The 17703-nt window shown below is 39.0% G+C and overlaps 1 protein-coding gene across 1 annotated transcript in view; it reads left to right on the plus strand.

The window, feature by feature from the left end:
• Nucleotides 1-6: 6 nt before the first annotated feature.
• Nucleotides 7-17703, plus strand: part of nbas (NBAS subunit of NRZ tethering complex) — a 216237-nt gene continuing 198540 nt past the window's right edge. Inside the window, exons 1-8 of the mRNA XM_059355813.1 lie at nucleotides 7-193; nucleotides 594-645; nucleotides 1912-1948; nucleotides 5265-5342; nucleotides 6005-6052; nucleotides 8641-8684; nucleotides 13259-13392; nucleotides 15570-15703. Of these exons, the coding sequence (XP_059211796.1) occupies nucleotides 101-193; nucleotides 594-645; nucleotides 1912-1948; nucleotides 5265-5342; nucleotides 6005-6052; nucleotides 8641-8684; nucleotides 13259-13392; nucleotides 15570-15703 (620 nt within the window). The 5' untranslated portion in view covers nucleotides 7-100. The remainder of the gene's footprint in view (nucleotides 194-593; nucleotides 646-1911; nucleotides 1949-5264; nucleotides 5343-6004; nucleotides 6053-8640; nucleotides 8685-13258; nucleotides 13393-15569; nucleotides 15704-17703) is intronic.

Raw genomic sequence — 17703 nt, forward strand, 5'->3', positions numbered from 1 at the left:
CCCATCAGCAGTTGACTACATTTTCCAACCGCGGTCCGCTTGTATAACGTTTGTCCAGTGCGACTCGCCGTAGACTTTCTGACAGCTTGTTCAAGTAAACATGGCTGAAGAAAGCTTGATTGAAAGCGAAGATGAAAACATTTTGTACGATTTACTTGTCATTACTGAATGGCCGCCAGAGACGGACACTCAGGTTAGTCAGACCTTCATTTTCGCTCGTTTTCCGCTTAGTGTTTAGTTCCTTTGTTGAACATTTATTTGTAAAAATGGCACCGGAAAGTAAAGTGTAATCAGGTGCATGGGGTCAGCCGCTCAAAGCCACGTAGCATAAACATACACCGTTAGCTATATGCTCATATTCTCATTTCACTTTGACATATAGTGTAGTTTTCATCTTTCATCATAGACACTTGTAATGGACAGTTAAGTTCTATTCATAAGTCATCATTCATGTTTCCCCCTATTTAGCTAGCCATAGCTCAAAACTATGTGGTTTATGTATGACAGCGCCAAAGTTAGTAAGTTACAGAGGTTGTATGTTGACAATTTAAGCTGACACAACTGATGAACTCGCCTGTTTCTAACATTCACAGTTGCGAGGCAACAAGGAACACAACACCTCAGTTATTGCAAAAGCAGTGACAGGTAAGTTCTGTTGTAAACCTTGTTGTGTTAGTCTTACTTAAATGTTCAGCACCTGACCATGACCTTTTCCAAATTCTGTGTGGTCACTCTTAAATCCAGCAATCAACTCACCTGCTATTCAACACTTGAATCTTTTGTTTTGTTTAGCTTCCACCAGAATGCATTATAGGATTTAGAGCTGCAACTCATGATTGTTGTCACCATCCATTAATTGTTTGGTCCATACAATCTCAATATATAGTGAGAAAATGTCCATACCAGTTTATCAAAGTTCAAGGTGATGCCTTTAAATATCTTGTTTATCAGTCCTAAACCAAAAGATATTTAGTTTAATATGCACAAAAGAGAAGTGGAAATCTAAATATTTGAGAGGCCAAAGGTATTTTCTGCCATTTCTGCATTGAAAATTACTTAAATTATTAATTGATTATCACAATATTTGGTGATTATTTTTCTGGCAATTTAATAATCAATTAGTCTTATTATTAGACTTATATGTAGCTGCTCTAGTTGGATTGGTACCAAGCAGTGCTTCCAGTTGCTCTGTTTATTTACATATCTTACCTAATGTAAAACAAAGAAAGGATGCATTCTTAAAGGCATTTTATGGCAGACCACTCAGTATGCAAGATATCTAATGAGTACATCAGATTTGCAAGTTCTCTATTTCAAGATTATGTTTGCATGATAGTTGTAATACCAGAGTAGAGCTCAACAATTAATCAGAATTTTATAGAAACTGCAATATGAACAATTGCAATATTCAAATTCCTGGAGGAGCAATATTTTTGAATGCAAATATGTTTCCAAACACCATTATGAATTAAGTATTGGGGTGCTGCAGATATGTCAAAAATGTTTTTTGATGAAAATGTGATTAATCATTCCTTCCAGTGTCGTGTATCATGCAGCAATTGCAATATCAATTAAAAATAATCGCAATGGGATATTTAGTCAAACTTGTCCAACCCTATAACAGATTTTCTTTGTATTATAGAAACCTGATTTTTCTCAAATCCTACAGTAGGAGGTGCCAGATTCTTTGCTGAACATATATAACATATATAATCGGTCCTGAAAGGTGCTGTAGTTTTAGACATCCCTTGCCTGGATCCCCATAAGGAGACTGATGATCAGGTCCAATATGCCCTTGAATGCAGTTTCTGATCCTAATTTGGTGTCCAGAGGCTTCATAAACTATGACCTATAAAATGTGTAATTGTCACACAGTTAGTATGCTTACTAACTGTGATTTATTTCTTACAGGGCCATTCCGCTTAATCTTACACTACTTGTGGTACAGGTGAGTTCATCTTTATTATACTGACAGGTACACATGACTTGCCATTATTTCGTCAGTGTAATGGACCAACATGCCACATGAAGCTGTGATTAATGGTGATTATAATTAGCATGAGTTTCAGATCAGAGGTATGTGGCCTAATATATGTTTTACTTCAATATATCATGAGCACAGTTATTACTTTTAATGTCTGTCAGCAAGTTTATATTTAAATAAGCTACCTCATGAATACAGAAGGGACTGACTGAGGTTATCATACAGTTGAAACCAGAAGTTTACATACACTATATAAAAAGACACATATGCTTTTTTTCTCACTGTCTGACATGAAATCAGACAATCACTTTTCCTGTTTTAGGTCCGTTAGGATTAAAAAAAGCATATGTGTCTTTTTATATAGTGTATGTAAACTTCTGGTTTCAATTGTATATACGGACCAGAAGTAACGGTGCAAAAAGGTCCTCAGTAAGGACTTTGTTGGTCTCTATGTGTTTATTTCTCTGAATGCTCTACATCAGTAGTTTATAGTAGCAAAGTTTCATGAGGCTGTTATTATCCTAGAGGTCACAGCAGGTCATTTTATACAGTAAGGTCAAGTTTCAGAAAATGGTCGAACTACAATGTAATAGCTACTATGAAAACACACACTTGACTACAGTTGGGCTCATTGAATCTGCAAGAATCACAGCTTTCTAGTCATTTTATGAAATTCCAAGACTGTTTAGGGACTCCAGTATGCAGAGTTATTTAAATACAACAGCAGTGTTATTCTAAAATGTATTTTTTAGCCTAACTTTGAAACGTTCTCCAGCCTCCTTACCAACAATATATAATTTCTTATGTCTTCTTGTTTCGTGTGAGAAGAGTATCTTCTCTGTAGCATTAAAACTAAACCCCCTTCAGCCTTTGGAAGACAGAAAGTCTGCCAGGTCGTCAGCAGACCATCAGATCATTAAGGGGTTAATTGAATTACAGCCATATTACAAGATCTGTCATTTGATAAAAATGAGCCTATGCTTTTAGATTTAACCTGAAATTAGATCTTTATAAGTTACAAGAGACAGCTGTACTTATTCCCTTAAAAATCTTACATATAGGTTTATTTTGCTGCATGCTTTTACAAGCTGTAATTGAAAAAACATGACAGTAAAAGCTTACACAAACAGATTATTGTCCTTTCAGCTTAGATTTGGGGGTCTTGAATTCAAGGAAGAGAATTAGGGCCAGGTAGGAGAAAAAATAATGAGAGGAGGGAAAAAAAGATCTTTATGCACTTCAAGAAAAAAGTCGACATGAAGAGAATAATGTAGAAATACAATGTTGAGAAAAAAGTTGAAATGTTGAGAATAAAGTCAACTTTTTGAGTTTGGTACAGACTGCAAGCTACAACCTGCTTTTCCTCAATACATCTAATATATGTAATATAAGATTCACATAAATTACATAAAAGGAGATTTTCCATAAACAATCATTATAGTAGCTGTACTAGTAGAGTAAGAGTAGCTCATTTATATGTAGGGGGATGTTAGTACAACTACACCCTTAAATATTGTGGTTATGGCTCGTTTTATGACATTGATGATTTCTTTCAGTATACCTAACTGTTCCTCTGATGACTTATTGACACAGGAACAACAAATCTGTGAATATCTTTCCAACTTTACAGAACTCAAAAAGATGATTTTATTCTCATCATTTTGACTTTTTTCTCCAACTGCATAATGAAAAAACAAATCCTCCTCTCGTCATTTTTCTTTTCCTACCTGGCCTCAACCCTCTTCCTTATGAATTCCCCTCTAAATCAGATTACAATGAAAGTCTATTTACAACAGATGTGAGTAGGAGTACACTTTGACGGGGACCTTACCTGGCTCAGTTAACCTGTACTTCCTGAAATCTGCTGCACAAAAGTCTCATCGACACAACCCTGTATTGAAGACGTATGTTTGTTTTACTGCACAGTGTCTGTTGGAACCTGTTAACAGATGGCTAGCTGTGGCCTGCAGTGGATTCTGTAATGCTGTAGCACCAAGGCCTGCTTATCCTCTCAGCAGGTGGTTAGCTAGCACCATCAATAACCTTGTTAAATATTTAAGAACTCCTCTAGCCATGCTTGTCTCTTAGCTCTCCTTCTCGTTTTGTGGATGAGAGAGGATCAGGGATTTTATTAGAAATTACCAAACAGAGAAGGCAGACTGCCCCTACACATGCTGTGACACACTCACTTTTAAACAAAAGCATCTGGCATTTTGTCGTAGACTAACAACAGAATGATACAACACAAAAACACAATGATAATGAACCTTTAAATGTATTATTCAGTTGCAAATGTGTTTCCTCAGTATCAAAATATGCATCAAAGCAAACCAACAATACCAGAGATGGCACTCTCCACTACCTTGACACAGGAAATGGGCAGTTTTCAGTGTTTATGAACTTGTGAAAATTATTCCTGACACCAAAAAGGAACTCTTCAGATCCACATTTGTTATACAGTTCATTCAATTTACATAAAATATTCACCATATCAAATACATAAATAAATAAAGCTGATTTCAGGGCAATTTAATTTTGAATTTCATTTCCGTGTAAATTCAATTAATAAAAATATACATTAATTTAATATATCTTTATTTATATTTTATTCTTAATTTTAGTTTTTAATTTTTTTTTAAATGTCATTTCATTCACAACATTTGTTGAAATTAATTCAACTTTATTTTAACCTTCACTGTTTTATTTTTTTTGTTTTACAGAATTTAGTTTAACTAAATTTAATTTAATAATTTTAATGTGTATATGTATGTATGTGTATATAAAATATATATATATATATATATATATATATATATATATATATATACACACACACTTTTAAAGATAATTTTTGTGAAATTTTGATATATTTGGATTTAATTAAACATGATTTAATTTGATTTGATTTTAGTTTAATTGAACTCTATTCTGTTTTTATTTCTATCAGTTTTTAATTTAATCTAATCTTATCTAGCTCCTGTTATTTCACAGTCACTGACATAGACCTGTCACCTGTCAACTAACCACTGCAGACACAGTGAATCAGCATGATGTCATCCAGAGCTGCAGGGTCAACCCACTGCTCCTCTTACCTCTGGAGATCTCTCAGTCAAACTTCCTCTCAACAACTTTGTGAAAAGTTCTTTAGAGGAAACTCTTTGCTTGGAACTTTTAGCCCTATTTAGATGTTTAGAAAACTCCAATTTAGTCAGTGAATACTGTGCAGCAATTATTAATGTGTTAATTGTCTGTTTGTTTTTTTTGATTCTGTAAACCTCAGCCCCTCCAGCTCGTCTCTGCCTCTTGGTCTTGTCCGCCTGGCAAACAAGCAGATCAACTGGCAGCTGGTGCTCGCAAGGTGCGCCACACACACACACACACACACACACACACACACACACACACACACACACACACACACTTTCTCTCTCTTTGTGATCAATACCTGAATGTGGGCTACTTTGTTGCTGACATACACTAAGCCTTCCTCTGTTCTGGTCTCCTCTCCCTTTTGTGTACCCCTTCAACCAATCATTTAATTGCACTCATTACATCAGACAAACCAAGTCGAAAGGCTGCTTTTAATTGGCTATCGATCCCACCATGTAAGACGGTGTTAAGCGTGGTCAAATGATGCTGCGGATGTCCATTAGTTTGATGTGCTCAATCCCTCCAGTTCGCTTCTGTCTGCCCTTAAATCTCTCTCCCTCATTTCATTCCCTCTGAAACTACCACTGCTCTGTTTAATGCTCCCAATTATTATTGTTTCTCCTCTCTTTAAGCCATCCAACATGGGCTCTTATTCCAGACTTTATCTCCCATCCAAACTGCCCCGCTAGATACACACTCTTATCTTTTTTAATCAACCCAGATGGCCTTCATTTCTTCCCCCCTTTTTAAAATATCAGTCATAATGACATTTGTTCACTTTTTTTTCTCCTCTCACCCTCTGCTCTCTTTGTCTCATCTCTCATTTCTTTCTCTTATTCATTCCGGACCATTCTCTTGTTCTCTCCGCAGTAATGGCAAACTGTTGGCAGTGGTTCAGGACCAGTGTGTGGAGATTAGGTAATTATTGAACTCTATCCCTCTGTTTGAGGCACTCCGCCTGTGCATGCAGCTGATGGAGAGGCTTTTAATTAATGAGGTGGTTTATCACATCGCCCCTTAAAAAGAGCTGCAGTCTCAGCTTGTATCTAAAGAATTAAGCTTTTTTTTCACCATTTGTACACAGTCTTGAAAGTTTGGGAAATACTTCATTTTAACTGTTATGTTAAAGGTTAGATAAGGTTAGATAAATGCTTGAATTTGAATATACCCCTTGGAAAATGCTTAGTTTTCAACATAATCTGGTGTTTCAGCTACACAATTGCTTATGTAAACTGAAAACCTTTAAATATTTGAGATATTTGTTCGTTGTCTCCTGGCTATAAAACCAGATTTGAACATAAACTGTGTAAAAATAGTGGACGTAGCTATCGTGACGTCACACATTGATTTGTGGACTCCAGTTTTAAAGCCTCCTATGTTACTCTAAATTAAGATTAATTAGTTAAGATTATGGGACCCTAATTTACAAAACGAACATCATGCTGTATTGAAAAACATGTGAAAATAGCCACTGAGACAATAAACTCATTAGGAAAATGCTTGCTGAGGGAAAATAACAAATGAAAAGTAGGGTCAGTTTGTTATTGACTTTCATACAAACTGACTTCTTCGAGCTAGGAGTGGAGATGCCCCCTGCTGGCCATTAGAGAGTTTGCAGGTTTAATGGACGCAATTTAATTTAATGGATTCATGTATAGTAACAAATTAGATGTGATGATAACAGCTTTTCAGAGTCTGGACATTTAGGTTTTTACCTGAAAGTGCTTGAAAAGTTCTTACATCTTGCTCTTTAAAAGACATGCGGACCTTGTTTTTAAACATCAATAAAATTCCTATTGACTTTCATACAAACTGACTTCTTTGAGCAAGGAGTGGAGTTGCCCCCTGCTGGCTATTAGAAAGAGTGAAGTTTTTATAAACTTCTGCATTGGCTTCATTTTTTAAGAGGTTGCTGCTTGGACGCAGAGCATCCTGAAGCTAGATCAGGGCCAGGCAATTTTAATTTCCCAAGGCCACATGAGATACTGTGAAGGCTGCGGAGGGCAGGACCAATACTCTGAACTAAATTCTGCTCAATATTAATTTCATCGCTTTATAAAATGCAGTAAATTATATGGGTTTGAGCTGCTACTGGTAAGAATACATGTTATGATAAGACTATGTTAATGTGGAGTAACTCAAATATAGCAGGAAAAACTCCAAAAATGATCTCACTTTTCCATTTATTTTAAAGATATATGTTATGCAGTAAACCAGCAATGTATTAACTTTAAATGCAAAAAGCAATACATTTTTTCATAAGGTAACAATGTAACACAATACTATGCAGGTGTGTATGCATGCACACACATACGATAACCGCCTTAAAAATAACATTTCTGGTGGTTTTTTTTGCAATTTATTTTGTAATTTGATGTGCAATTTCAGCTGGTAGAATCTGGACATTTAGGTTTTGCCTGATGAAGGTCAAAGCACCAAAATGTTTGTCTGCGGTTCAGATACCTTGAAAGTGTCAAGTTATTTTATTTTGCTTTTGAAAAGCCGTAAAAAAGTAAAGTAAAAAAAACAACCCAAATACAACAAATAAAATCAGTAGCAACACAATCAGTCATTATTTGCATGAATTTAAAATAGTGCCTTTTGTGGCTCTTGAGCAACATAAAATGTACTCTAACAAACTGAAAATCGCACTGCTGCCTGAATTTGTTTGCGTTTGTGTGTGAGAGGGAAAGAAAAAGACACCAAAGCATACATACGCATGAGAATGTTTGTGCTCATTTCTGAGTGGTCGTAATTATTTTCAGACACAAAACCAATTTCCTCTTTACACAGAGGAAATGTGCTCACTCAGCAATGCGCTCTATTGACACAATGCAGTGTTTTTAATGGAGCACAATTGAAATGAAAATCAATAGCAATGAAGCAGGTATACAAATACGTCTTGCTTTCCGAAAGCTAACAAGAGGCAAATTCAACTGTTGTGAAGCTTTGGTTAAAAATAATGTTTTCCTCTTGACCCTCTGTGTAATTGGAAATCATTTCCATGCACATATCAATATGTAAAAGCCTGGATATGTTTCTGTTACTCACGCTACTCAGAGCTGTGTTGTGGTTGACCTGCTGTAATGGAGAGCAATCAAGGCTCTGCTTCTCAGCTTGATATTGTGGGTATCTCTGGTGTCCTTTGTTTGCACCACTGTTGTTTAATCACAGAGTGTTTTATAGCCTGACTTTATGGCATTTGTTGGTGTGAGTGGGTGTTAAGTCAGCTCAAGGCCTTATCCATTGAGCTCTGTTTAAGAGTCTGTCTAAAGACTGCCTACTCTCAAGGCCCTGTCTGCTTGATCCATTGAGCTACTTCAGCTGGCAGGCCATCACTGACGATTACAACCCACCTTATACCAGGTCATACAAGGCTAAAAGTGTGTATGGTTGCACCCTCGGGTGTGTGTATCCTTGTCGTGCAGTGTAATGCCACTGCTTTTTCAATTTTCCTGTGTGTGTGTGTGTGTGTGTGTGTGTGTGCGTGTGTGTTTGCTCCTCAGGTCCGTGAGAGATGACTTCGGATCAGTCATTGGGAAGTGCCAAGGTAAGAAGCTCTCCCCCAGTTTTATCAGTCACACTCACAACATGTTTTTAGCCTGTAGTCTTCATTTACATAGTCAGCAGTTGTGCGTGTGTGAGCCTGTGTTTGTCCACATCTGCTTTGAGTTTGTTTCAAAGAGGAATATCGACCACGGTGGCTAATTGGAATGTGTGAGAGACTGTGAACAGCAACACAGATAATCACCCTCATCCCCTACACTGCCACTCATTAAACACAGCCTCGTAGTGGCTGATAAAAATAAATCGCCTCCATTGTTTGATTAGCTATTAAAATGGCCCGCTGCGCTGGTTTTAATTGCACTAAACATGGGGAACCCCAAACTTTCTGCAAGTTTTAAGTGTGTGATACAGGAAAAAAAGCACCTTGACGTTTGAAATGAATGTCTATCGACATCTTATGTAGATGTTGTAGTTAAGTTAATAAATCTGCGTTTCGTTCTCTTTGGCGACACAGATGGTAATTGCAAATGGTAATAGTGCAAAGATAATTATTACCCCAATTCTGCAGTTACCTTCAGTTCTGCAGATCATTTTACTTCTTACTTTTCTGCAAAAGGAACAAAACAAATACAGTTTCAGGGCTTCAGACTATGAGGACGCCCTACCAATTGTACACTGAACGTACAAGAAAGATTTGCAACAAAAGATTTATCTAACAAGTTTACAAATTTGGTTGGGTTTAGATTGGACAGCATTAGATACTTCTTGAAGAAGGAGGCTTTGCTCTTCTCGATTGTTATGGTTTTAAGACGTCCTACAACTTTGTTTGTTTCTGTCACGCTGCTCTCGTCAACCCATTCCAGCAGCAAAAAACAGTTGTTTTCAGTGATCGTAGAAAAACCCAAATATACGCTACCTGCCCAGCGTAAAACGGTCATTAACCACTGTTAGCATGTAGCTGGTGGACATATCGACGCATTTTGTTGCTAAAGAGCCAGATATTTCCTGCAGGAGTTGATGGAGACCAAAACAGAGATAAAGAAGCATGAATATTGGACTTACAATTATCAGGTAGACAGAAAAATAAGAAATTATAATGTTGCTCCATGCCTGCTGGATGTGCACATTTTAGCTAACATGCTCACCAGGTGATATATCACTGAGGTGTGTACAGCTTGTTTTGCTCCCCTCAAGCAGGCGGCAACCTCCGGGTCTGAGCAAGGAGGCAAACCAGGAAGTGTCTTTAGTCTGCATTCTACCGAAAATTACAGCAGGGGGTGCTAAGTTTGGCTGCAAAAACATTTCTGTCCATTATTTCAATGCAAAATGAGAAAACTTCTCACTTTATTTATTACCTCAGAATTTTTTTTAGGACAACACTATGGTCTCAGTCGCTAGTAAAATGATGTTAATAGTTTAAATAATGGCACCATTTAGAAGAAAATGAAAGATAAAGAATTGTATGATTTGGGGCGTGGCTACCTTTGATTGACAGGTCACTAACAAGGCGAGCCGTCATCAGGAGAGAAGCAGAACAGTGCGTATCCACGGCAACGGGTCAATAAAGTTATATATAACGTTATATAGTTATAAAAAAGGACGTTTACCGGTTTGGTCTCATAACTTTGACCCTTTCACACTGTATTTTTACTTAATGACAGTTTATTTGAATGTTTTGTTCAGTAAAAATGTCTTGTTCAGCGTTTGGTTGGACTAACAGACACTCCAAGGAGTCGCTGTTAATTTTTCTTAGGTAAGGAACGTACATTTTGTTTTTGTTTTTCTGCTAGCCAAAATGAACATCCCAGTTAATGCTCCAGTTAATGCTAACATGAATTAGCAGCGGCTTTGCTCAGTCAGGTTGAGTTGTAAAGAGGTGTGTAGTCAGTGATCAGATCCCTCTTGCTCCTCCACAGTCCAAATATGGGCTGCTCCCCGTATCGGAAACAAGATGGCGATGCAAAATGGCGACGAGCGCTGAACTCGATGTGTCCAACGGGTAGTCCACAAACCAATGGGTGACGTCACAGTGACTATGTCCATTATTTATATACAGTCTATGCCCTCAAGTAGCCAAAAATATCAGTTAAAGTTGGTTTAAACGTCTGCAACAGCTGCACCACTTTAGAGCTACAACATGTATAATTTATTCAATTCTGACATCTGACGCCGAAAAAATTGTAGCAACAAACACACCAACGTCCTGCAGTCTCCCTCATAGATGCAACCAGAGGACACTCGCTAAATTGGCTGAAACAAAAAACTAGCAGCAGCAACTGTCTCCCGAATTGTTTCATATTTCTATAATCAAAAACAAAAGCCATCAGAATTATTTGACAGTAGCTGTTATCACAAAAAAGCATACATATAGTGAATCACTTTAAAGAAAAAAGGGTGTTCTTGTGTTGAATTTCGTTATTTTATTCACATCTTCTGCACATACACTCACTCAATCAAACACACACACACACACACACACACACACACACACACACACACGTACTGCTCCAAACATGTCACAATAACAAAGCAGTGAAAAGCCCAGAATGACATTTGTGTGGGTTTTGTTAATATTTTCTCCACTTTGTCTTCTTCCTCCTTCTCCCTTTCTTTCTATTTTTTCTCATTTTCGTCATCTTTCCCACCCCTTCACTGTCTGTCTCTCTCTCTCTTGCACTATATTTGTTCTGCTCCGGCTAGCCATCATTGTGGGCCGTTGTTCTAATGGTTCATAGTGTGGATAACAGTAGCCCCTGGGCCTGTGTAAACCCCCGCCTCCCTCCTCTTTTTCATTCCATTTCATCTCTCCTTTTCATTTTACTTTTACTTCATTTCATTTCACGGAGATTTGTCCTAATGGATTTTGCTGTGATCCTGCCTTTAATGGCATTTGCTTTTAATGGAGGGAGTGTGCGTGTGTGTGCATTTCCCTGTGTCTCTCGCTCGCGCGTACGCTCCCTCGTGCGTGAACGCGCTCGGTGCATCCACACCTGTGTATCACTCTGTCTCTTTCTCTTCCTCCCCTCCCTCCCTGTCTGCTCCTGTTAGAGTGGAGTCGTCTCCCACCCCCGTACATAATTCATAAGTGTTGAGCTCTGATAAATGCATCCGTGAGGCTTTAGATAGGAGGATTCTATTGGGTCGTTGGGTGTAATTCTCCTAAACTTCCGCCCCCGCCATTGCTAGGAGAAAAAAGAAAAAAAAAAAATCAGGACAGTAGCATCCAATTTTCCAGCTCCCAAAAAAGCCATCTATGTGGAAATGGAGCCCTCTCAGCCGCAGAACAACACACTGTATACAATTCATAATGGGAGCGAGATAGGAGGGGAGGCAGCCTGAGAGTGAAAAAGAAAAAAACATTGAAATAGCAAGCAAAAGAACAAGAAGGGAACAGAGGAGACGCTTGGTACCTATGGCTCTCATAATGGCTCCATGTTCTTGTCTGCTCCTCCTCAGTCGAGAGTCTCTAAGGTGTGTTAAATCGCCTACTTCCTGAGGTGCTCTCTGATACTTAGGCCTTAAAATTTGGGGAGCTATTATTTCTCTCAGTGGGTGCTGGATTCATTGTTTCCAGCTCTCTCTCTCTCTCTCTCTCTCTCTCTCTCTCTCTCTCTCTCTCTCTCTCTCTCTCTCTCTCCCTCTCCCTCTTTTTCTGCACCTCTCTTTCTCTCATTCTCTTCCCTCTCTATGTCTGTCTCGCCTCCCACTTCTCCCCTTTGTTCTTCATTTAAAATTCTAGTCATACAATATCCGACGCCTCCATTCGTTTGCAGTATTGCCCACCAGGGGTTGCAGCAGCGTTCCTCAGCCAAGAAATTCAATACAATAAACGCCAATAGCGCTGTTATGTGATATCAACAAAAACATAACTTCCTTTTCATAACTTTATTGCTTAGCAGACACAGCACCCGTGGTGGCGTATTATGTTTCACACCGTTCTCCAGTGCAGGAGGTGGTATCTAATAAATATTCAAGTCAGCTTACAGAGATTTTAAGCATGTTTGTACAAGAAAAGTCTCACCCTATTCCCCCTTATACTCTTTGATGTGTGGTAAGATGATCAGGTATTCAAAACAGATCTGGGATCAGAGGCCTGACACACTGCCACAGCTCTTCCATCAGAGGGAAGTATGACAGCGAAGCCTTGAGAAAGTGCCAGCAGGCAGGGATGTGCTTTATCACAGCGATATGGTTACACTCACAGCACTGCTGAGGCAGCAGATTGGTAAAACAGTAGCCTATACTTCAATAAAAACTGGATTTATGATCTCCGCTCTCCTCCTCCTCTCCTCTCCGCCTCTCTTTCACTCTCCACCTTTCTCCCCCTCTCATAGCGACCACGAAAGCGTCTTTGAGAGACAATTATTGAGACATATTACTCGAGCTATCCTTCATAGATGAATTGGATAGGTCCTTAGACACACAGTGTTGATGTATGGCATTAGCTTTATCCTTCTTCTCCCATCTGTATTCATCATCGGCACACCACAGAACACCGGGGATTATTCGCAGAGAGTTTTCTCATCTGGCTTAATAAGAAATCCTCTGAATCTCTTGTCACTCTTTTCTCTGTTTGTTACAAGCTTTCAAGTTCTTTTTTCTTTTCATCTGCCGCAGTGCCAAAGGACCCGAACCCCCAGTGGCGAAGGGTGGCGTGGAGCCATGACTGCACCCTGCTAGCATTCGCCGACAGCACTGGCACAGTGCGCCTTTTCGACCTCATGGGCAGCGAACTCTTTGTCATCCCGCCGGTAAACCCTGCCAGTTCCTCTTCTTTGACGTCATCAGACAACCCTATTCCCCCTTCAAGCTGTCTTTGTGTCTAATTTCTTCCCTCTTGTGCATGCATTAACACTTCTTCTAAAGGATCAGATGTAGCATATGGAAGCACAGCACATCTCTTGGCTTCTCTTCAGTATTATCTCCATAATTTTCTTCGATATTTGGTTCAGCTGCAATATGTTTTATCTAATCTTAATTAATGTAATTTAACTTTGTATAAGATGTGCGCTCCCTTAAAGGGATAGTCAGGATTATTTGAAGTTTGAAGGGTTTTTGTGAGGTACTTAGTTTAGTTTATTTGATATGAACTTCTGCATGACATTACATTACATGTCATTTAGCTGACGCTTTTGTCCAAAGCGACTTACAATAAGTGCATTCAACCTGATGATACTAGCCTTAGACCACAGACCAAGTAAGTACATAGCTTTTAAGAGCCAACTGTAACCACTACAGGAGTGCTATAAGCTAAAGAAGAAGATCATTTTTATTTATTTTTTAAATTAACATTCGTGTCATAGATTCATGAAAAATTCTAGATGCACAGTAATTGCTTGTAGTAAGATGCTACTATTGAATGTCTGTGCACAGGAGGCATTTAAAAAAAAAGTTAAAATGCAAAGAAAATACTGTCTTTTTTTTCAAAAGAATCTGGTGGCTCTAAGTGTTTTCCCTATGTTTGTGGAAGACTTTAGTGCACATATTTTTCAATTTAGGTGCAGCAACTAAGCCTTATAATGGTAGGGAAAACCCTGGCTTGAAAAGAGCATTGATAACGGCTTTAGTTCCCTGTCGGAAAGGGCTTTCTGACAGGTAAAGCTTTGAAAATATTCTAAATATAGTATGGATTTTTTAGGCGGCTAAAATACATTTCGCTGCTGCCCCTGTCCACAGCAGTATCACTGCTTAGCTTCCAAGTCAGTGCTACTATGGAGAAGTACCTCATACAACACTTTCTCACTATCCCTTTAATTTATCATTGATCAAAAGACCTGTACAGGCTGAATCTGTTTTGCTTTTTAATCCAATCAGACTATAAGAGGTTGGGGTAAATGTAGCTTTTCATCCTAACTAAAAATATGCTATAGCAGTATTCCTAACTTTACAGTTTGACACAGTTTGGAGGATTCAGGCATCTATAATCTTGGCTCTAGAGAATGGTTGGGCCATGTTCTGTTCTTTCAGTGTAGCGTACATTTACTGGGCACTTTGAGCTGCCTGTCACCTTTTTTGAAGAAAACATCTCCTTGTCAGGCACCCTCTGTGCTCCCTTTGTCTGTCACGCCTGCTTTCTTCAGTCGTTGTCTGGCGCTCTCTTTCTTCTTCCCTATTTGCTTCTAGTGTCCCACTCTTTCCTTCTCCATCTTCATCACCTCCTCTCTTTAATTTTTCACACGCATGCTGCTCCCTAGATCCTCCTCTCCTTCCCTCCTCCAGCATTTCTCTCATCCCTGCATGTCTGTAGCTCTCCTCGCGCTGCCATTTCAAGTCTGCCTCCCCCCCCCACTTTAATGCCCTCTGTGTGCTACATATTATCATTCCTCCATTTCTATCCATCACTCCCTCCGTTCCCCTACCCGCCCCTGTCACAGACGATGAGCGCAGACGCTCGTCCTTCTCCCCAGCCATCTCTCCAAGCCGCTGATCTTCATTCCTTTAGTGCAACTCTACTTTGTTATGTATCTACAGTATGTGTGTCTGCACACTTCCACCAGCTCTGCTGTGCTGCTGTTTCTCTTGTTTGTCACTGTTAAGTGCACACACCGGTGACTTGCTGCTATTTCTGGAGGAGAGGATAAGAAAACGTCAATTTGACAGAAAGTATGCAGGGATGATAAAAATTAAAATTTGCCTCCCTGCCTCCCCCATCTCTCTTTCACTTTCTCTTATCTTTTGTTCCCTGCCTTCCCTGTCCCATCATTTTCCTCCTTAATCTTTTTTTTCCGTGTTATTTCATGTTCTTTAACAACTGTCGCTGATGTCATGTGTCTTTGTTGTTTGTCCTTGTAAAAACTTGAAGTGGGGTGCACAGGCTGATAGATAATTATACATATTTCTCTACTTCTTTTGATTTCCTTTACCACTTACATCAGTCACTTTCTCACCGCTGCTGATTCTTCTTTCCCATCTCTCTGTCCCGGACCAGGCGCTGAGTTTTCCTGGGGATTTCAGCTGTGCAGTGGCAGGCCTGATCTTCCTGGAGTACACGGGCAGCGCCCAGTGGTCAGCCGAGCTGCTCGTTATCACATACGGTGGTGTGCTCAAGAGTTACCTTGTCAGGTAAGAGACAAAACACAAACAATACTTGTTTATTTCTAAATTTGTGGAGGTTTTGTGTGTAGGCGCTCACAGAGCCGTTTTGGACAGCTTTTTTATCTTCTGATTTAACCCCTTTGTGTTCAGACCCCCCTTTTATCGAGAATTAGGGGTTGTCGGCAGGGGATTTTGAGGGGGAGATAGAAGGTCAACAATAGATTCCGCATAGAAGTGAGGTACATCAGGTCTCTGAAGAGGAATTTGAGATGTAGCTCAGCACCGTGTGTCAAGTTGTTCTATAATAAAAATGACTTATCAAATAATCACTTAATTAAACCTATTAAGATGTATCAGGGTTCAGAACAGTAATGTGCTGCTTTCTAAAGTCATTTCCATGCTCAACCATGTCCCACGAGTTGTGTTTTTTGTGTTTTGGGGGGTTGATAACATTTGTTAAACACATAAGCTGCAGAATTAGGCACTTTTTTAAGTATTGAGAATGGATAAAGCCTTAAAATTGAGCCCGCTACAGCCTTTGAAAGGGAAAAAATGGCAAAATGACCGACCATTACATCGCAAAGGTGTTAAATACATGTTAAATACATGCTGCATCTACATTGGGTAGAAAAATGCACCCTCTTCGAGAAGTCGAGATGAAAAGGAGGAAGCAAGTGGAAAATTACACATTTGGTGTACAATGGCTCCAGTCACTGTAAAAATGTAAAAAAAAACAAAAAACAACAAACAATAAAATTTGGCTTTCCCTCTACACAGAGGCCTCTACCTCTACAGTGGCCTTCCTGTGTATTACATTAGATCAGTCAAGTGTGTGCACATACAGTGTCAAGAAAAAGAAAGTGAACAAGTGGATTTGCTTACTATTATTTACTTATTTCTTCAGTAAGCTCTATTTCAAAAATCTAAATAACAAAATGTGTTTAAAAACCTTCACACATGACCTCTAAAAGAACTACTTTTGATTACTGACCTCTTTAGAAGCAGATGTGAATAATTCCTCATTCACATGTGCTTTCAGGGTACTCCAGACAGAGCAAAATGCCAAATAAAAGCTGTAAAATTGTTGAATACAAATGCTTGAGTTACAATAAAGGACCTGTCTAAATATCTCAAACTCACTGAGCTCGCCATTTATGTCTCAGCAATAAGGAAAATATAGGACGACAATTGATATTACGCTTTAAGTGGCACTAATTCCTTTCAGACTTCCACTTCAACCCACATTAGCAGCTCCCTCTATCACCCACACTTTGACTGACATTGCAGCTGCTTTCAGTGCTCAAACTTCAACAGCAGCTTCAACCTCTTTCAGCACTGCCATTGTTTTCAGTATTTATAATTCACCTTCAACTATAACTTTAAGTGTTTCAGTATTTCCATATTTTTCACTATTCTCAACAGTGCAGTGAGCTAACCTAAACTGATGCATTTCTGGCGGTCCCATTTTTGGAGATCTTCTCAGCTGCTTTTTACCATCTGATTTAAATGCATCTACTATATAGTGTATCCTTTATAGGACCCTGCACCCTATTTGTGGGAAGATTTGATGCTGCATGCTACTCTATATGTAAACGTTAGGGGGAGTGATAATTCTCTTTGCATACCAATTCCACTACTTACCAATCCAAATACACATTTTGAATATTTGATTAATGACATCTGATTTTGTGCGTGCGGACCTGCAAGAGTCCTTGTGTGTGCGTTCCTCGTGGCTGCGCCCCCTTTTAATTTAGCATTATTTAATATGGCATTATTTCAGAGATTTCCCATTTCATTCTGTATGATTGCTGCTGTCACAGCAAGCCTCAATGCGCTGACACTCAAAGACACGGGATGAGATTGTGCATGTGTGTTGAATCTCGATCAGACGACGCCCTGCACATGACTCCCCTTCAGTTCTGTGTGCACAGTGATGTTTGCAGAGAACGCAGCAAAATGCTGATTTACGTTTCTATTACAGGCAGATAAATGGTGTTAGCTGCCTTTGAAGCCATCGGGGTTTGAGC

The sequence above is a fragment of the Centropristis striata genome, chromosome 18 (genome assembly GCF_030273125.1).
Source record: "Centropristis striata isolate RG_2023a ecotype Rhode Island chromosome 18, C.striata_1.0, whole genome shotgun sequence".
NCBI classification, from domain to species: Eukaryota; Metazoa; Chordata; class Actinopteri; order Perciformes; family Serranidae; genus Centropristis; species Centropristis striata.